The following is a 21435-nucleotide window of genomic DNA, read 5'->3' on the forward strand; positions in this document are numbered from 1 at the left end:
ATAGTGTCATGTCATGGTTTGATATAATGAACAATCTTTGATACTTTAGTACTAGGCTTATGAGATTGAGTGGTACCTTAGAGATAGACTAAGCATTGGAGTAAATGCTGCAATTGGTGATTCATCCTGCACACCAAAGATTGTTGAATTCTCTTAAAACAGTGCTAATTGGTGCCTGTCGCTTCATGGCGGTAAAGCCTGTGCCACTTTTACCAGCTCACTATCTCTCACTTCTTTGAAATCCTCTTGTACTTCTTTTTTTAAAATTTTATTTATTTTTTTCCCCCCAAAGCCCCAGTAGATAGTTGTATGTCATAGCTTCACATCCTTCCAGTTGCGGTATGTGGGACGCCGCCTCAGCATGGCTGGAGAAGCGGTGCGTTGGTGCGCGCCCGGGATCCCACGGGATCCCAACCTGGGCCGCGAGCAGCGGAGCGCGCGCACTTAACCGCTAAGCCACGGGGCCGGCCCAGGGACACCGATTTTAAAGTGAGCCACATGACAAGAGATACATATGTGTGCAGGCTGAGGAAATGTTTAACGGCTAGAGTGATGGAGTGGGGGGCAGGGATTCTCACATGGCCCTGGGCTTGCTGCAGCAGCGTTGCCCACGGGGCCTCTTAAGCATGCAGGTTGCTAAGCCCCGCCTTAGACACTGAATCAGAATCTTGGGAAGCTGAGGCCACTGGAGTCTATTTTTACAAAGATAATCTTGGTGTGTTTCTTGTGCACGCTAACAATCAGCTGGTCTAGAGGGTCTAGTTTATGAAAATTGGGTCCGAGTCAAGTGTGTTTGAGGCATTAATCTTACAGGTTTTCCTCTAGTTGGTAATTCCTCTTAATGACCCAGTTAAATGATGTAAATTTAATGTAATTAAATTGCAATATCTAAAAAATATTTTAAAATATTACCATGTAGTTGGCTCTGATGACAGTGATCCAAGCTTAGTAGCTTGACACCTGGTGGTGACCGTCATGAGCCTGACGTCAATGGACAGGCCCTTTACTCTCTGCTAGTTCAAATGTGCTAACCAATGAAAGAAAAAGTAAAATTTGCTAAAAGTCTTGGGCTACAGCTTGGAATCTTTTTTGTTCATTGCACGTGGACCTCAGAAGTTTATATATTGCTTTGTATTATATAATTTATCTGGTCTTTGTTACTTACCTGTAAATTAAGTTGGTGGGGGCAGGACTGTTTCTTCATACCTCTGGATATTTACAGCATTTCATACAGTGGTCTGAAAGCTCTAGATCTATTTTTTGACAGCATGTACTATCTTCAGTGAAGGTTTTGATGCCTTGCTTAAATGGGAATATAGAGACCTATGTTCTGTTTCTCCCTTTTTTTTCGGATCCTATGTTCTTTTGAAAAAAAATCTATAAAGACCTTTACTCTCTTTCAATTCCAGGGTGATCCTCTTGACCATTCATCTTAGGAACAGCCATTAGCAGAAAACGTTACCTATCTATATGCGGTGCTCCTCACTTTTTAGGGAGAAAATAGAATTAGCAAGTTGAGGAACGTGGGAACACAGGAAGAAGGGTGAGGTTTTGGCTTAGGAAAAGAACCCAAATGTGCTTTAATTCCACACCTTAACCAATTACCAGTGGTCCTGTGTTCAGAAGTATTTATATTTTGATATTACCAGTTTTATTCTTTCGCATTGCTATAAAGCATTAATAACACTTATAGAATCATAGGCCAGGTAATATAACTAAAGATCACAGAGTCACATTTAGGTGTGAATGTTTTAATATGTCTAAAACTGTATGCTTTTAACTTTTTTTGCAAATGTGACACTAGAGTTGCTATTAAGTTATTTTTAAAAAGTGTTCCTATTTGCTTCCAATTAATAGTTGATTTTGTGTTTCTATTTCCTTCTTGGTGTGGATATCAGCAAATGTTACTCATGGACTGGATTGATGTTTGAGGTTCCTCTTTTCCCCAACCGGAAAATACGGTAAAGAGCATTGCTGGTAGCTATAAAACAGAAATAGTTCTTCATTTTTTAAGTGTCTTGGTTAACCAGGCATTTAAACAGTACCTCAAGTGCCGGTATAAAAGCAGTAATTTTTTTATAATAAAGATTTTTTTTTCTTTTTTTTAATTAAGGATGTCACCCTTGTAGTTTTGTTTCCACAAAAGCAAGGCCAAAACCTCACAAAATTATCTGAGGATTTTATGTCAGTCATTCCTTCCTTTCCTCCCCCTCCCTCCACTTTTTATAAATCTATAAATAGGTAAAACCTTGAGATAATGTAAACTTTATAATAAACTTGAATTAATATTGACATTCAAACATCCTACAAAAGAGTGCCACTTGTTACAGCCTTTACATTTTTTCACTAAGTATTTTGTGTTTATTTCTTTTTCTTTCGGTCATGTTTGAAGTGGACTGTGATTGGGTATTTCAGGTTTGGGGGTAAATTACTCATGCTTAGATCTATTCAAATTTTTTAATGCTAGCATGTCTGTAGTGGTTTCTTTCAGATTGCAGATGTGTAAACAAATAGCTATGTAATCTCTATTTTCTGAAAGCTAAATCTTGAAGTGAAACTTATTCTGGCTTTACTGTTTTGACATAGAAACCAAAATTTTTAGGTCAGTTTTCCAGCTGTTGACTCTGGTAGTCAATATCTCCAGTCCTGTCATGGGCCCTTGAATTTGCTGTCATTTCCTGCCCTATGGGCTTCTCTTGCTGGTGGTGCGAATCGATAGGTAAGTGTTTTCCAGAAGAGAAGGAATAATGAACTTGACCTTAGCTTCTTGCTTTTCTGTCAGACTGTTAAACTTCCCACACTTACATTCCTTTGAGTTTTCTTGCTCTTCAGTGTAAGCTACCCCTGCATTATAATTCTGTTGGAATTTATCACATGTTCTTTTTTTGTGAAAGATTGTGGATAATAATATGGTTTGTAACTGAACTCATGCAAGTTTATACAGTTAAAAAACAAGTCAAGCATTTAATAAATTAATTGAATTTTTTAAAAGCTAGACCCTCAATGAGATGATTTAAGGATATATATTAAAAAAAAAAAAAACTGTGACAGAAATGGATCCTTATGTGTCTTGTTTCTACATGAGAATGACTGCACTTTTTTTGCAAGTTATGTGTCCAACTCTAAAAGGCTGTGCAATTTTAGGCCTTTGAAGGTAGATAAAAGTGTTCCTCTTGGTTATTTACATCTTCTGGATTTTGCATCATGTAACCCACATCTCCTACTTTTCCTATCTAGTCTTTTACTTTCTGTATCTTCTATGTAGTCTTTAGTTCATAAATCTTGCATGGGCTCTACTCTCATTTCTCTTGAAAATTGTCTATTTTCAGTGTCCTGTCTTTTTTTAAAATCACTTTTATGGTGTTTTCCTTAGGCAACTCAAACTGGTATTTGGGAATATTTCATTTGTGTAAGTAGATGTTTTCTCTTTATTGTGACATCCTATTCTAAGTAGAATTTCAGCTTTATGCTTTTTTTTGGCCTTACTTTCTAAGCGTTAGGCCACCTAGAATGCTATTGTGTCGGAAGTTGGCTATATTCCTTTCTTCTTGTCAGAGGAACTTGAAAGGGCCCTTTTCAGGTGTGATGTGGGTTGTGATTGGGGTGATAACTCTGGTTGGAGAATGAGAGAGACGTGGTTAACCAAATGCAAGGGGCTAGAAAGCTCTATTGACGGGAAAGCCCACAGACACCAGGAAGTTTGAGGAAGGGAGCCCCACACAGCCTTTCCATGGCTCCTTTCTCTGCAAACTTGAGAGCCATGCAGATTTGGGTTTAATTCTAGTAACGGTCACTGGGATGAGACTGTGGCCCTAAGTGCCTCAGAAATTTTATAGTCCTGCTAAGGATCACACCTACTCTTAGGGACCTCTGTGCATACTTGTTGATTTCAAGGGCTGAAAGTAGTATTGATTATAAGCAAGTTCTACAGTCCAGAATTAAATACTAACCCTTTGTAATTGAGTATTATTACTTCTTTGTTCCTAGTTTAATAGGCAATTCAGTCTGGAAGCTAGCGGTGTGGCAGTGGCTAGTGGTGTGGTCATTTATTCAGTTGTATTCTCTTTGGTAGATACAAAACTCATTCTGGGTCCCTCCAGTTAATGTTTTCTCTGCGCTAGAAGAAGCAACATCTTGGTGACAGTAAGAGAGAAGACAATCTGGGATAGTGATTTACACGGTACAGATTTTTAATCTGGATCATCACTGAGGTAGATTCATGATCATAAAGGCATAGTTCAGCATATAAACGTGAATGATAAATTTTATTCTGTCAATAAATATTTAATTTACCTGTGTGCCACTTATTCTGCTGGATGATGCATGCTAGCACATGTTCTTGTACACTTATAAAGTAGTTAGTGCTGCCGAGTTCTGTGCTGTGTCAGACAATGCTCTGCTGCTTATTCACAGGGGTGTTCACGGCCGGTTTTTTTAGAAGTGGGTGGCCAGGTCCTTCTCCCTAGTCTGTCTTAGTCTGGAAGCTCTGCTCAAACCTGTCCACCACGGGTGAACCTACTGGTATTTGAAATACCGGTGGCATAGCTTTCAGCATCACAGCAACATGCAGCCACCACAGTAGGACAACAGAGATGGCTGGTGTGGTTCCCTGAATGGGAAATGAGCCCGGGGCCACAGTGGGGAGAGAGCTGAATCTTAACCAGACCACCAGGGCTGGTACGTGTAAAGTAGGAGATCTGATTTCCTATTTAGGAAATGCACTTGATTGTTTCTCTGCTCTAAGATCTAGTGCTACAATGAATAAGAGGAGGGACAATTGGAAATTGATTCCAGCTACTTGAATTCAAAATCTTGCCCAACTCCAAGTTTATAAAACTTAGATTTGTTTTTGTTTTCCCTCTAAATACTTTTTCTTTTGAACTCCACCTTGCAGGAAACTAATTTATTCACTTTCTAAAGTGGCCTTATGTTTGTCTAGCAAGGAAATCAGCAAAAGGGTTCTCAAAGAAGCTAGCAATGAAATTGAAAAGTGTCTACTGTCACCACTGGTGATAAATCAAACTGATGTTAAAGATGCAAATAGTCATTCCAGCGCTCTCTTCTTTGTTACTAGAATTGTTTAAGTTAATTAAGCCAGCAAAGTACTTCATTATCTGCTATGCTGCATGCTAATGGTAGATTTAAAGTTTCACTGTTTCATAATATGAAAAACTTCTGAAAATCGTATGTAAATCTCTATCCATTGTGTTCTAAGTCCATATACTTAACAGTAATTAATATTTTTAATTGGGAGAATATATTGATCGTACCACAGTTAGGTTCCTAGTTTGTGAGGTTTACAAATCTAAGAAATTTTAGGAAATGTTTGAAACGACATTCAGGGTAACTTTTGTTCATCTTCTTGAGAAAGTGATTAAGATAATATATAATGCATTTTTATTAGACTGTCAGGAATTTAATTACATTCAACTTAGCATTGTAGAATTTTAAATGTACTCTATTAACTAAAATAAAAAAAGCTGTTTAAATTACTGATATGTTTGGTTTCTTTCATTTGCAGCACTTAAATATTAGGACACTGACGGATGATATGGTAAGGTTATCCTCCACATTTCCTTTGTTAATCTGAACTAACCGTGTAATGCTGATGGCGTGCTGCACTAACATCTTTGAAATTGCTAAAAACCGCATGTTTTGGAAATGTACTGTTTTTATAGTGCTAAAATAAGAGGCAGAACTGGTAAAATACATTAAATTGTTGCTTTTAAGTAGTAAAAGGGACTAGTTGATATGTTAAATTTGTTTAATCACAAATTGTTAGTCAACTTTGAAGCGTTCAAATCAGCTCTCAATTTGGGGGGATAAATTGCTCCCTTCAAAAAGAGAAAGAAAAAATAGCTAAAGACATGTCAGCTTTTCAAGACTATGTAGTTGCTAATTAAAGTAAACCAGACTAAAATATCATGCATGTATTTTAAAAAATTTTGCTTAAAAATGAGAGAATCGAGCATGCCTTACTATTGTTCTGTGTTTGAAAGTAATAGACTTTCTTATAAGTAGTTAACACTTTGTAGCACCATTGCAGATTTTTGCATATTCAAGTACATTTTTTTCTGAGAAATATATTTTTGAATGTGACTCTGGTTAATAGCATAGTAACAAGAACAACAACAAGACCCTAATAAACAAAAACATCAAAAATATATAAACATGATATAGAGGACAAAGCATGGCATTCTATTGACCAGGCTTTGAATTCAAATGCACCTTATATTAAATATGAAATAGCCTAGAACATAGTAAGCACTCAAAAAATGTTTCCCACCTGTGATATCCAAAGTACCATCTTAGGCACCTGGGTAAGGTGGACGTGTGAAGATGGAGACATAGATCTTGACATGGAGGATTTAAAAAAATTGAATTAGAATGTTTATGCTTTATTCCCCTGGATAGTATCTAAGAAGAGGATATTTATGTAAACTTCTCTGGATAACATTTATTTTTCATATCATAGTATTTAGAAAACTGTAACAATGTGGAGCACTTATGCGTATTATGTATATAATTTCTCACCCTGCAAGGTAGATGTTGTCTTCATTTTACCAGAGTGCGCTGAGGGTCAGACAGGTTAAGTAGGTAGCTCATCCAAGTATGCACAACTGGCAAGTGGTTGACTCTTGTTCTGCATACCTCCAAACCTGTACACTTCACTCTATTGACTCAGCCTTCAAATAGCTTCTTCAGGCCGATAATAAAACCATCTGCAATTTTTCTGTTTGAACTTTTATGAGAACATACATTGGTATGTTTGTAACAGCCTTATTGAGATATAATATAGCGTACAGTTCACCCATTTAAAATATACAATTCAATGGTTTTTTAGTATAGTCACAGAGTTGTACAACCACGACCACAGTCAGTTTTAGAACATTTTCATCACCCACAAAGAAACCTTGTACCCTAAGCAGTGACTCCCAGTTATCCTCAACTCCCCCAACCTAGGTAATTGCCAGTCTACTTCCTGTCTATAGAGTTGCCTCCTCTGGACATTTCATATAAATGGAGTCATATGATATGTGATCTTTTGTGACTGAATTCTTTCCTTTAGCATAATGTTTTCAAGGTTCATCCATGTTGTATATATCACTGCTTCATTCCTTTCTATTGCTGAATAGTATTCTATAGGATGATATTTTTAGGTTTGTTCATATTTTATGGGCATTCTACATTTTTTCCCCTCTTTTCATCCAGACTCTGCCCTTAATCTTCATTATATGACTCTGTCCTAAGTTCTAGAAAGTCATGTTATGGAGTGGCTTCAACAAGCCACTCTAGAAGCCATATTGCTCTGATCTTACATTAATAGATGGGTTCCTCCTCAGTGAAGACTTCCTTAATCTTCCTTCTCCATCTTCCTCCATTTCTGGACTCTCCTCTCATCCTTGCAACTGGTCAGAACGTGTGGATTTTACCATAGTGCCTTATTTTTATCAAAGCAGTACATCATTTATTATCTTTCTCACTGGTTTAAACCTTTTGAAGGCAGAGACAATGTGTTGTTATTAAGACTTCCAGGTATATTGTCTGGCTCATGTCAAGCATTTTCATAAATTTGTTGAACAAATGAAAGAATGAGTCACAGTTTTGATAACCTGCCTGGTGTTGTGGTTTCCATGGATCTGGGCTGGGGTTGGCCCTGGTCAGGCTTCCCAGAGATGGAATCTTGCCTTTGATAGGATACAGAAGCTTTAACAAGGACCTGCTGTCAGTCTTTCTGACCACCTGCCTGGATCACTGATTGTTGCCTTGCCCCTGCCTTCATCTTAGATGTACATATGACCGTGTCTCCTGGATTCCTCATTGACCCCCTTCACCTTGACTGGCTGGCTGAGCTGCTGTCTCCTCAGCTCTCACTGTTCTCTTCTGATCTCGTGCTTTAGCCTGGCTCTTGATTAGGCCAGGGCTTGAGTCCAGGGAAGGATCCAGCAGGCAGTCTAGTTTAGGCAGCTGGCTCCATTGTCGCGGAGGTTAGAGAATAAGCATGGCGATCTTGAGCAGGACACACCAAAAGTAAATTTTCTTGGTCCTTGTTGATTGATGCAGTGTGGAAAGAGCATTGGATTTGGAATTAGAAGACTCTTGCTGAAAGACAGAACTTCACCACTTCTTAGCTCTGTGACCTTGGCAGATCAATTATTTGATTGTCCGTTTATTTGTAAAGCAGGACTAATTATACCTGGTCTGCCTTCCTCATAGGGTTTGGTGAGTTTCATTTAAGCTGCAGTGTGTTGAACTGCTGCATTCAGTTCTGTCCCTTTTTAACCCCCTTTAAAAATATTTCCTGATATGTGGACAGAGGGGTGGTGTGATGCGTTTGCAGCTGAACCTTTACAGGGTGTGTGTGTGCTAGAGATCAATGCAGAGCTATGAGGAGGGAAAGGATAGCTGGATACTTGGACGGCTCTTAACTATTTCTGGTGAGTTAGAGCTCAGGGAAGCATTTGCCACTGATGCTTCGTGTGCTAACAGTATGTTTTCTAATTAAAGGTTGCCGCCCCCACAACATATACGTTGCATGTGTGCTTTTAATTTAGAACTTCTTAGTGTGAGTAGCCTTTTCTTAGGGCAGAGCTTGAGAGAAGGCATATTAAGAATGGCGTCTACTGTAGTCGTATGTCTAAATAACAATATTTCGGAGACATGAAATAGAAACAGCCTGGGACGCTTTAATGGTAAAAACCCATCTCTTTAAGTTGCTTTGTTAAAGGCCTGCAAAAGTACTTCACATTTCAAGGTTATTTCTTGAGTTACTATCAGAGTTTAATTTCATAGGACACTGTTCCGTTAAAGGAATGAGGTATTACTTGAGCGTTGAGGTCCCTGGGCAGAGTTAATATACTTTGAACAGTGTTCGTTCTACAAATATCTGAGCGTTCACTATGTATAAAGTGCAGTCCAAGGTGCTAGGGTAATAGAAAGGTGAAAAAAATCATTTAGCTTACAGCCCTGCCTTGTTGATACCTGGGCTGAGAAGACAGCTTTCCTTGTAGAGGCAGAAAGGTTGGGGAGAGGACAGTGAGGGGAGATAAGTTTGAAAAGGAAGCTGGAGGAAATTGAATGTGGACCTCGCAATGCTGAGTTATCCGTCAGTGTCCTCTGAAGTTTTTTGCAGTCTACGAGTTGTTTTTGACTTGCATTTTTCTCCCTTGTTCCTCACAACCATTTGTCTGCAGTACTGTTCTCTTCCTGATCGTTTTCATCTCTTTAATCCCGCTGCAACCAGTATTACCATTGTAATCCCTTGTTTGGCTTGCAGTGACGGTTTTCAAACCTTTTGGACTAGGACCCACAGTGAGAAATTATTATTTTGTAGCCCAGCACATGTATACAGATTCTCTCGCAGTTGAAAGAAAAGTTTCCAGAACCAGTATTTAATGTTTCTAAGCATAATGAAGTCTGCTCTTTTTCTTTCCATTCCTCTTTTACTCCTTTTCATTCCGTTTAAAGAAAAGCATTGATTTCATGATCTACAAATGGTTCACAGCTATAGCTAGAAAACACACTGGCCTGTACAGCAACTCGAGGAAGTTCTGAGATCTTCTCTCACTTTATGACATGTAGTTGAATGTAGGAGAGCTGGGTTAGCGGCTGTGTGTCTTTGCAGAAGTCGCTTAGCTTTGGAGCCGCAGCATTCCGTTTATATGGAATTTTAAGGGATAAATTAATTTATGCCAAAATGTTTGGTAAACCATGGATTCACAATATTAGTGGTGTGATTAGTAACATGTACTTTTTTAATTGAGGTATGATTTACATACAATATAATGCACCAATTTTAAGGGTGCAATTTGGTGAATTTTGACAAATGTATATAATCATGTATATACTACTGTCATGATTTCCATCACCCCAAAAGGTGTGACCTTTGCAGTCAATTCTCTTCCCCCATTCTGGCTCTTGGAAAACACTGATCAGCTTTCTGAACTATAGTTCAGTTTTTACCATTTCATATAAACGGAATCACATAGTACATTGCGTTTGTGTCTGACTTCTTTTACTTAGCATAATGCTTTGGAGACTCATCTAGGGCTTGGGTGTATCAGAAATTTGTTCTTTTCATTACTGAATAGTATTTCGTTGCTTCATGATACTATTGGTTTATATATTCAACAGTAAGGGTTGTATCCAGTTTTTGGCTATTAGGAGTAAAGCTATGAACCATGGAGTACGGTTGTTTTTGTGGATATATGTTTTCATCTTGGAGGGGCAGTCATGGTAAGTGTATGTTTAACTTTATAAGAAACTGACATGTTGTTTCCCCTAATGACTAATGAAGTTGAGCATCTTTTTTGTTGCTTATTTGCTATTCCTATCATGTTTGAAATGTCTATTACTAGATATAGGACTGTTTGAGTTATCTTTCTTCTTGAGTGAGCTTTGGTAGTTTGTCTCTCAAGGAATTTTTTCATATCTATGTTGAATTATGAATTGTTGTGATATTTCCTTATTTTAATGTAGGATCTGTATTGATTTCCCCCTTTTCCAATCCTGATATTGATAATTTGTCTTATTTTTTTTTGCCCCCATTAGTCTGGTTAGAGGTCTGTCAATTTTATTGGTCTTTTCAAAGAACCAGCTTTTGGTTTCACTGATTTTCTTTACAATTCTTTTTGTTTTATCTTTATTTCCTTCCTATGTTTTATTCTTTTTTCTGGTTTCTTAAGGTGGAAGCTTACATAATTGATTTGAGAAATTTGTTTTCTAATATAAGAATTTCATGCTATAAATTTGCCTCTGAGAGCTACTTTAGCTACATCATTTTCTGAGTGTTCAACATGTTTTCTAATTTCCTGTTTTCTTCCTTAGCCCACTGGTTATTTAGGTTTATGATGTTTAACTTTTAAATATTTGAGGATTTTCCTGATATCTTTATTACTCATTTGTAATTTAATTTCCTTGTGGCCAGAGACCATAGTTTGTGTAATTTCAATACTTTTCAATTTTTTGAGTCTTGCTTTCTGTCCCAGAATGTGCTCTATGTGAATGTTCCATGTGCTTTCTGCTTGTGTTAGAATTGGTCTATGAATAATAAAAAAGTCAAGTTGGTTGATAGTATTGTTTACGTCTTGTATTCCTGATTTTCTTTCTGCTTGTTCTAACAATTATTGAGAGAGAATTGTTAAAGTCTCCAAGTATAATTTTGGATTTTTTATTTCTCCTTTTACTTCTAACAGTTTTGCTCCATATATTTTAAAGCTCGGCAATTAAGTGCATGTACATTGAGAATTGTTGTAAATGCTTTGTCATTATGAAGTGACCCTTTTTATCCTCAGTAATATTCATTAGTTTTCAGTCTTTGGAAATTTACTGGATTTATCTGCTCTACTTGATACAGTTGTCTCCTTCCTCTTTGATGAACAAATATTTCTTGGCTTCTGTGACACCAAACTTGATCGGTTTCATATCCCTCTGACCTTTTCTATCTCTATTATGTATATTTTTCTTTTACCTATCTAAATTATTGTTATTTCTCAGATTTCTTTACTGAAGCCCCTGCTCTCCTCTGTATATAGTGCTTGACTTGGGTGATCACCTTTGTCTATGTCTCCCTCTATGTCCTGTTCTTCAAGTTGAGACATATTAATACACTGGCCTACTGAATACCTTCATATGGATGTCTCATCTGTACTGGAAATCCTGTGTGCCCCAAATTAAACCTTTCATTTTCCTCTTAAACTTGTTTCTATTCTTATATTCTCATGGAAGGTAGCTTTACCCTTTTAATTTTTATTTCTAATTATCCTAGAATCTGTTTTCTTTTCTCAGTTCCTTCTCTCAGAGCACTAAGCCCCTTACCATCTCTTGTTAAGACCCTCACAGTAACTTTCTGTTGCTCCCTAAAAATCCAGCTCTCTGCATAGCAACCAGAGCGACCTATCTAAATTGCATGTCTGACCATATTTTACTCTATTTGAAACTGCTTAGTTGCATCTGTTATCTACAGGTCAAGCCTAAGCTCTTTAACATGGCATATAAGGCCCTCATGGTAGGACCCTGCCTCTCTAACTTGATATGCATATCTCAGTCAACATACAGGAAACTTCCAGGGAAGAGAAAGATGTGCAATCAGTTGCTGGAGAATTTGCTTGGGGAATGTAGAAACATAACTAGGGAATTGGGCTTACTGATTGGAGGAAGGTGTGTTTAGTGATAGTAAGGACCTTGTAATTGTTGGCTATGTGTTAAGTAGTATTCTCAATGTTAGCTTTATGAACACACTTAATTTTCACAACAAGCCTCTAAGTAGGCATTACTCCCATTTTTAAAGATGGAGAAACAGAGGCAAGAGAAAGATTAAGCAACTTGTTCAAAGTCATATGGGGCAGCCAGGAAAACTCGGGCACTGTGGCTCTAGAGAACATAATCTTTACCAGGAGAGTTACACTGCCGCTTAAGTGCTATCCGTTTCTCCATGGAGAGTGCCAGTGTAAAATCTAAAAGTATATTTCCTTATTTTCTTCTTTTCCCTTGAAGCCATCTATATGAGACTTCTGACCTTTAACTTGACAAGAAAAATTGTATCAGCCATTGATCTTAATCCTGAGAAAATTATAATTGTAAAGACATTGTATCTAGGATGTTTTCTATGATAAGAAATGATTTTGCATATTTCTATTAAACAAAACTGAGAAAGGTTTATCCCAAAGGAATAGTGGTGTGTGTGACTGAGAGATGTCAACTGGTAAAGGATATGAGATTTTTTTTAAATTGCAAAGGACAAAGAAAAGCTCTGTATGGAAACCACTTCACCGATCGAGCACCTGCAACCTGTTCCCAGATATAGGTTCAGGCTTTCCTGGTTCCCCTCAAAGTTTCCCACCACGAAGGGGGTCTTAGAGCCACTGAGGATATCATCTGGTCTGGGTGTGGCTCTGATGAGTGCTTTGAGAAGCTTTCCCTGTTCTCTACGGGCCTCCTGACTCACTCCATATGACTCACTGCTACAAGACCACTCCAGTACATTCCTGGTGTTTTCTGTGAGGCTGGTTTACTCAAAGATGAGTTCCCCAGATGAGCATTCCTAACAGGACTGGGTTTTGTCTACCTGCAGACTACTCTTGTACCTACTTGGATGTGATGTCTTGTAGGATCTATGCTAAATCAGACATCATAGTAATGAAAGAAAATAACCAAATTAATTTATCTGAATGTGTGGCTAACTTACGAGTCAGTTAATAGAACATAAATCATTAGCTTTAAAAAAGAGCTCAACTTAAAGGAATTATTTAAAATAATTTTATCGTATTGGCCTAGTAGGGTATAAAGCTTTCTGTACTACAGTTCAAGTTCATTTTGCATCTTTATAAACTTATTATATTTTCCTTGGTAAGTTAAAAACAATGAGTGATAAAGCAAAAAGCATAGTGCTTTCCACAGTTTTTCTGTAAAATTATGTATTCAAAATATATTCTTTTGTGTAAAGTAGAAATACCAGCATGGACTGGGGCAACTGAATATATGTGGTAAAATACATCAAAACAAGTTCTATAAAATTTAAACTATTCACTAAGTCAGGTGGGCCTTTCTGAGCCCATTAATATGAGTTAATTAGAGCTTCCTGTACTTAGATTTTCAGTAGTAACACTTAAGTACTATCTTAGAATCTTTAAATATTTATGGGGTATTTTAGAGAGCTCCTCCTCAAATCAGTAGAAACTTGGGAATAAGATCAAGAGCTCTCAGAGTTGAATATGTACAAGATGTAGTAGGGTATGCAGACATTTATTCATCCTTTTATCCATTCATTCATTAAGCATTTATTGAGTGTCTAGTACTGTTATAGGAATACAGAGATGAATAAGACTGTCTCTGCCCTCTGGGAACAGTGGGGAAACAGATACAGTGTACAGAATCAGTATACAGTTGTAGTGCAGTGTGATAGGGGATGGAACAGTATGGAAGGTTCAGTGGAGATGGTAAGGTCAACTTTGATCTTGGGGAAGGTGAGTTCAGCTGAGTGTTGAAGAACAAGTCAGAGTCCAGGCTGGCAGCAATTGTAGTAATTTTCTGCCTCTGTTAACAGGTTAACTTCCTGTATATCAACTGAATGGATTCTTAGTGGAAGTGTCAGGCTGGCAAGTAGAAAGCAATTGTTAATATCTTCAGATGATTTTTGTGTATGGGTAATATTGGTCCAAGTCTTTTAAAAATAAAGTGTAATATTTATTTACAGAGCTAATGTATATTTCCTTTCAAGTATATAGTATTATAATATTTGAATATTTCCAATTAGAATTGTACTTTGAGTAAATGTGGGTAGGTATAACTTTGGAGTTTTTTGAATATTAAATCGTTTTTCAGTAATTTTGCATTCCTTTCCTTTGAGTGGATATTTTCCTCGCCCACTCCATGGTATTGCATTACAGAATTCATGCTTGTTTTTAGTGGAGGGGACTGCTCTTTGATCAGTGTTGAGAAGAGTCTGGGCTTTCTTATTGAATATATAAAAGGCATAACACCTAACATTCTTTCTGATATTGTTGAGAAGGAATTAACAAGGGAAGAAGCAATGGCTTGTGTCCCAGACATGGAGGATAGAAAGCTATTTGTCAATTCATTCACTTAACATATATTAATAGAATACCCATTACATGCTTAGAACCATGCTAATTTCCAGGAGTAGTTTAGTGAATAAAATAACAATTACTGTTCTCAAGGACTTTTACCTTAGTTGAGTAAACATGCATAAGAAGTGGTTTCACAGTAGTATACATACTATGTAATGGTAAGCACTAGGCCTGTGGGCCTCAAAGCCAGTCTTGAGGAGTCATGAAGGCTCCTACATAACATGTAGTTCAAACTGATTGCTGAAGATTGAGTTGAAATTAGCCAGATTAAGGGGATGGGATATGAGTTGTGGGTGTGGATAGGGTCTAGGCACAAGAGACAACATGTGTACATTTAAGAGACTCTAGGTTATTCATTACATTTAGGTCATAAAGTGTAAGGGTGGTAGAGTGGTGAAGAGACTGTCTGGAGAGGATGTAAGGTACAGATCAAGATCGACCTTTGAGTCATGGTAGGATATTTGAATATCCTCTGAGTAATGGGGATACAAAGGTTGAAAGGTTTTAAGCATAAGAGTGAGGGACATGATTGGATTTGATCTTTCATTAAGATCAAAGTGATGTCAGTGTAGAGCATACCTGGGGAGTGGTAGGGGTAGAGGAGCAGTGAAGATGTAGAGGCAAGTTAGGAGGCTGGAGCAGTTGTCCAAGTGGCATGAACTAGGGTAGAGGCAGTAGAGACAGAAGATGAATTGAGGATACAGTCCACATGGGTTGATTCGTTTCCTGATTAATTTTCATTAGTTATTACAATTTGAATCACTTTTCTGTGACCTAAGTCACATTAGAAGTCATAATCAATCCATATCATCAGTAAGCACCTAGATGCTTCTCTCCCTACTCAGCTCCATTTATTCTTCTTATCTGATATTAACTAACTCCTCTGGACTTCCCAGACCCTCCTGCTTTGCCCTTTGGAGCTCAAAGCCTGTCTTTGAATATTTGCCTTCTTTCTTGCTCTAACGGAAACCTAGATTTTCTTTGAAGGCTTTACTCTCCTGGTGGCTTCTTCCTTCAAAGCTGCCAGCTCTTTTTGAGCATTTCTGTTGCATTTTTCCTTGTTGGTCTCAGCTGTAGGTCTTCTAGTCCCTCCCACTGATTCATTGAACACATTAGAACTTGAGTTACTTTCTTTTCCGCTGCTATTTCTGTTATTATTCCATATCTACGTACCAGGTTCTTAACCTGTGGTCCATGGACCACCAAGGGATCTGTGGTAGAATTCATGATGTCCTTCAACTTAGTGGGAAAAAATTAAATCTTTATTTTCATTAAACTTTAAGTAAAATTTAGTATTTTTAAAAATTATGAAATAGGCAAAATAAAAACACCAAACACACAGAGTCGCGTTTGACCTGCGACTTTATTACCACAGAAATCAAAGATATTATCAAAGCACATTAGTTATTGAAGATTTTTCAAAATATGGTTTATATTCAACACCCTGTTGAAATTAGACTTTCCATTACCTCATGTTATGTAATGCATTCATGAAGATGAATATATATTACTATATTAAAATTTCCAAGGTTTCCAGGCTGGCTCCCTTTTGACTGGCAGGTTGGTGCTGATTGTCGCTGGGAGGCCTCAGTTCTTCCCTATGCCAGCATCTCCACTGGCTGCTCTGCAGCAGTTGGCTGTAGGATACATTTCATGTTGTAACTTATCTTCAAGCAATTTAAAGGAATTTTAAGAGCGTGATTCTTAAATATGTTTCCCATTTCATAATATTAAAATACTATATGAAATCTAAATGTGAACAAAAGATTGTAAGTAGGTAGCATTTTTGGGGAGATAGTGGTAAATTTTCTTCATTTCAAAGAAGCCTCTGGCTAAAGAACTTTTTATAATTTCACTAAAATACAAATTTAAAGCCGGAAAAGCCCATTTGTAACATTTAGGAATTTTGAAGTTAGAATGCAGTAGTGGGTGGGTTGGTGGGAATTATTACTGGGTGATAAGATTGTGGTCTATGACTGGTATGGTTAGCTTATCACATCTGAAACAATGAATGGTCAATTTTACCCACACAATGATGTTTCTTTGCAATAGTGATGTCACTAGCATTTTAGTAAAGACCATGGACCAGCCAGGCATACTGTTGAGCTGTTAACATGTACCTGTAATTCTCCTGTAATTCTCACGTCAGCCCCACAGGGTTTCCAGATGTATCATCTTTCCAAAGGCTCTCTTGAGATTCCTTCTCCACTCCAGAATTAATCACTGGTTCCTATCAGTTGCTAATTCACCTGGATTAGGATTTTCTTGAGGGCATTTACAATATTTTGCCTTAATTTATGATTAGTCTTTATCACGTTTACCCTCTACTGGTAAACATCCACAGGGTCAGCACTATATTTTATGGATTTTATCGTCCGGTAATTGTTCTTTCATTCATATCTTCAGGTGTTAATTGACTGCTGGCTATCTGCCTGCTTCTGTGCTATATAGACTCAACATACAACAGTGAATGTAATAGTTATCTGTTGCTGCGTAACAAATTACTCTAAAGCTAAGTGACTTAAAACAGCAAACAGTTATTATCTCCTACTGTTTCTGAGGGTCAGGAACTTGGTAGTTGCTTAGCTAGGAGGTTCTGGCTTGAGGTCTTATGAAGTTGCAGTGAAGATGTAGGCTAGAGCTATTTAAAAGTACTGTTCTGTGAGGAGCTCTGCATTAGTCATCTGTTACTATATAATATAAGTCATCTGAAGGCTCAACAGGGGCTTCCAAGATGGCACACTCACATGGCTGTTGGCAAGAGGCCTCCATGCTTCTTTAGCTCAGTTCTTTGCCATGTGGGCCTCCCCTTAGGTGATGTTGAGTGTCTTTCTGATCTGGAAGCTGGTGTACCTCAGAGTGATGGAACCAAAAGGGAGCAAGACAAAAGCTGTAATGTATTTTATGATCTACTCTTGGAAATCACACTGCATAATTTCCACAATATCCTATTGGTTACACAAGTCAGAGGATCATTGGGGGCCATCTTAGAGACTGGCTACCACAGTGACTAAGACAGTTGATGGTTTGTCTGGCATGACACATATTTTAGTGGGAAAGAGAGTCAACAATTACAAAATAAATAATTACAGGTTTTCATAACTCATATGAAAGGACATATAAAAGGAATAAAACGTGCTGTGATAGAGAATGAAGAGTGTGTGGTTGGGCACATGTGCTACTTTAGATAGAGTGGTCAGCTAAGGCATTTCTTTTAACCTGAAGCTGAAAGGTGAGTAGTGGTTTTATTTCCTATTAACAACTCACTGTGATAGGTGCTATCATGAAAGGTTTAAGTAGTTTGGTTAGGGTAACACAGCAAGCAACTGGCTGGGCAGCATTCAGAAGTTAGACTCTGGAGCCATGTTTTCAATCAGCAAGTTGCTTGCTTAGTAACAAAGCTGATTAAAAAGCAAAGCTATTTTAGCTGTTAGGCTTTTTCCTCCTCCTAAATATAGTACACGATTGCGTGAAAATTGGTAATTTTAAGTGATATATTTTTTTCTGGATTTCAGATATGCATTCATATACAATTGATTCTGTAATTACAGTGAACTTTTATTTGGTTAATTTTCCTGGATTGCATGAAAACATCTACTTCCTTAGGCGTTCTAAGGAAGTTTGTTTATGATTGATGCCAAACAAGGGCTCGATCTGCTTGCCACAAGATAAAAGGCCAAGCGGGGCGGTGGTAGAGAAAGAACTTCAGTAAGTGATAAGCTAGCAAATCAGAAGATGGTGGACTATTGTCCTAAGAAACCCATCTTAAAGGGACCTGATTTGGAAATGACTTATGTAAGTGAAACGGGGTTGGGGAGGGGGCTCAGAAATGTCGGGTGATGGATGTCAGCAGAACATTGGGCACTTCTCCATAGCAGATCTGCTGGATGCGACATTCCTGAGGAATCTAAGAGAACCTCAGTTCCTTCCTTATCCAGGACAGAAGGAACAGTTTGGGCAGAGGACGTAAATTTTCTGCTAACAGGTTATTCTTTCTACTGGTCACAGATTAGTTTGCCTACATGCAGTTCTAAGCGTCTTTCCAAAGCACATGGTGAGAATAAGACAGGGAGGGGAGCACGTGGCCTTGGGGGCTGAAGTTCTAAGAGTCTTTTGCGCAGGGGTGACTTTCATATTTCTTATGATGTGTGAAGCTTACAATCGCTCATTTTAGCTTCTCAATGCTCCTGCATGATGCTTAGTCAGGTGGAGGGCTGTCAGCAAGTTACTCTCTTTTCAGCTGCCCTCCTGCTGTTCTGCAAGGCAAGCTCAGAAACTTTGGTTACTTTGTTTCCCACGTGAACCTTGTGGGTGCAGGCACAGTTTCATCCTAATCCAGGGAAACTTGAACTCCTTCGTCCTCGGTTTCATGATCATACATAGTTTTTCAGACTTTTCAAATTATAAGATGAGTAATAATTATGATATCTTTCTTTTCTTGTAAATTAAAAAAAAATCAGTGCTCAGTTAGTATTTAAAATGTTTTAAGAGTGAAAACTGCGTTTTCACTGTTAGTGTTACACTATAGCTAAAAATCCAGACAGAAGTTTTTCGAGCCTGTTTTTTGGTTTAATTAATTTTTATTGAAACTGTCATTACTGACTATCAGTGTGAGATAATACTCAGTAGGGTGCTCACTTAACTTCCCCTGAAGATAACTGATATTAATTTATAAAACTCAGTGCACCCCAGACACAGCTGAAGCCATATTAATTAATTGTGGTGTACCACCTCCGAATAGCATTATAATAGGATCCCCTCAGTCTTCTGTGTGTTTAACCAGTTCTTCAACAAAGGCAAATTATTTGTGTATTTCACCTACTTGATTTGTGTTTCTAGCTCAACTTTAAAGAAGAATTTCATATAAAACTAAAAGTAGCTACACAGTGCACAAATTGTAAAAGACACATACTCCCAGCCAAATACAAAATAACAACCAATTTAAGAGTCAGTATGATGGGGATTTCTGTTGTGTTTTTATGAGCAGAAGTATTTTAAAAGTTTGCTTTTATGTTCTATTGTGCCTTGCTTTAAGCAAATTGTATGTGCAATCCCATGAAAGATACATTAGGAGTGATTTGTTGTTTTCCATTTATGACTGGAGTCATAGTATCATGTCTTTAAAAAGAAATTCTTTAGAACATTTAAAATGATTTGATAAAGTTCACTTCGCACCTAGCTTTGTAATAGTGTCCACATTATGTGGAATCTACCTGTGGTGCTCAATCCCATACCTGCGATTGCTTTTACTCTAACCCCGAGGTATTCAACAAATTAGTTTACTGTTCTAGTGTAGGAGGGAGGATTGTATTTATTTTTCTCCTGTGTCTCCTTCCTTATTTTGTCTTTCATCCTTTCTAATCAGGGAAAATAAATAAAAGCATTGTATTAAAATTGTGAAACACTGATCTTTTGTATCTCATGTTACAATTTGGACCTTTGAAGATTTGGAAGCTACAAGAGGAATATGCTAATTTTTCCTATCTTGCCTTTAGCTAGCTATGCTAGTGGTAATGTGCAAATTTGTTTTTCCACTTGGATAAAATCCAAACTTACCCTGACTTTAGGTGCTAAGCCTATGGGGGAGGTGTGCTAATTCCACTTTATTATTGCTATACAAATTCTGATATTGTTAATTGATACAAATGCAGTTCTACTTCTAAAAGCATAATGAGTTGATTTTTTTTTCCTTTTCGCTATTTTATAAGCTAAATACTGTGAAATTTTTACGTATAAAAGTGTTTTGGAGTTTGTCCTTGATTATTTAGACATGTAGTTTCCTCACTGTAAGGACTAAACAAATGCATTCAACCTGATGCTACATTTCAAGCTCTTAGCACAGTGTGTAACCCATAGAAAGGGCTCAAATAATATTAACCATTGTTATTTTTGACTTCTAGAGATTTTTATTTTAAAAAGTTTTGGTTTTTGATGAAAATTGAAATTTTTTTTATTCCTTCTACCACTGATGGAACCATTAGGTAATGTATTCACAAATTAGCTTATGAATTGCTCAGGCTTACTATTCTCATTCATTGACATGTTTACATTTATAATATTGATGTTGCATTAATGATGTTTTGCTTAATTTCACTTCATTATAAGTTTAGCTTATTAATTAAGTTAGCTCTTTTTTTTTTTTTTTTTTGTAGTGTGTGAAGAGGAGTCAGCATAGTTTCTACACTCAGGAGTTGATATTACTTGTATAGAAGTGATAGCAATGAAGTAGTGATTCAGGAGACAGGGTAACCAGTCCCATTTCTTAAAACAATTTTTTTGGTGTCTCTTAGTTTTTTAAACAAATATCAAGAATTAGGGTACTAATGTACTGGGGATAGTAGCATCTGGGACATATAGACATGTGGAGACAATTTTATGTTTCTGGGTTATTCCAAAGTAGTGAGTGTTCATGTTGGTGAGTGAGATGCCCCTCTTCTTCGCCGCACTGTATTACATTGTATGTAACTCTTGCTACACTTTCTATATAGCTATATAATTACCTGTTTATGTGCTTGTCTCCTCCACTTGATTGTTATTTAAGTCCTAAAAAGCTCATTTATCTTTGTACCACCAACATCGAATACAGTAACTTCTCCATTGCTCTTTGGTTCTTTTTGTGAATCTGGGATTCCATCTGGTATCATTTCTCTTCAGCCTGAAAAACTTCTTTTGACACTTGTTGTAGTACAGGTCTGCTGAAGATAGATTCTCTCAGCTTTTGTCTGTCTGAAAATGTCTTTATTTTGCTTCTATTTATGAAAAGTATTTTCACTGGATATAGAATCCCAGGAAGGACAGTATTTTTCTTTTAGTACTTTAAAGACACCATTCCATTGTCTTTTGCCAC

At 37.3% G+C, this 21435-nt stretch overlaps 1 protein-coding gene across 2 annotated transcripts in view; it reads left to right on the forward strand.

Moving 5' to 3' along the window:
- Positions 1-21435, forward strand: part of DIAPH3 (diaphanous related formin 3) — a 480740-nt gene that overhangs the window by 21443 nt on the left and 437862 nt on the right. Inside the window, exon 2 of one of the 2 annotated variants that reach the window (XM_004433600.3) lies at positions 5522-5554. The exons of the other annotated variant lie outside the window; for it this stretch is intronic. Coding sequence (XP_004433657.2) covers positions 5522-5554 — 33 coding nt within the window. The remainder of the gene's footprint in view (positions 1-5521; positions 5555-21435) is intronic. 2 annotated transcript variants of the gene reach the window in all.

The sequence above is a fragment of the Ceratotherium simum genome, chromosome 10 (assembly GCF_057802395.1).
Source record: "Ceratotherium simum simum isolate JZ-2026a chromosome 10, ASM5780239v1, whole genome shotgun sequence".
NCBI classification, from domain to species: domain Eukaryota; kingdom Metazoa; phylum Chordata; class Mammalia; order Perissodactyla; family Rhinocerotidae; genus Ceratotherium; species Ceratotherium simum.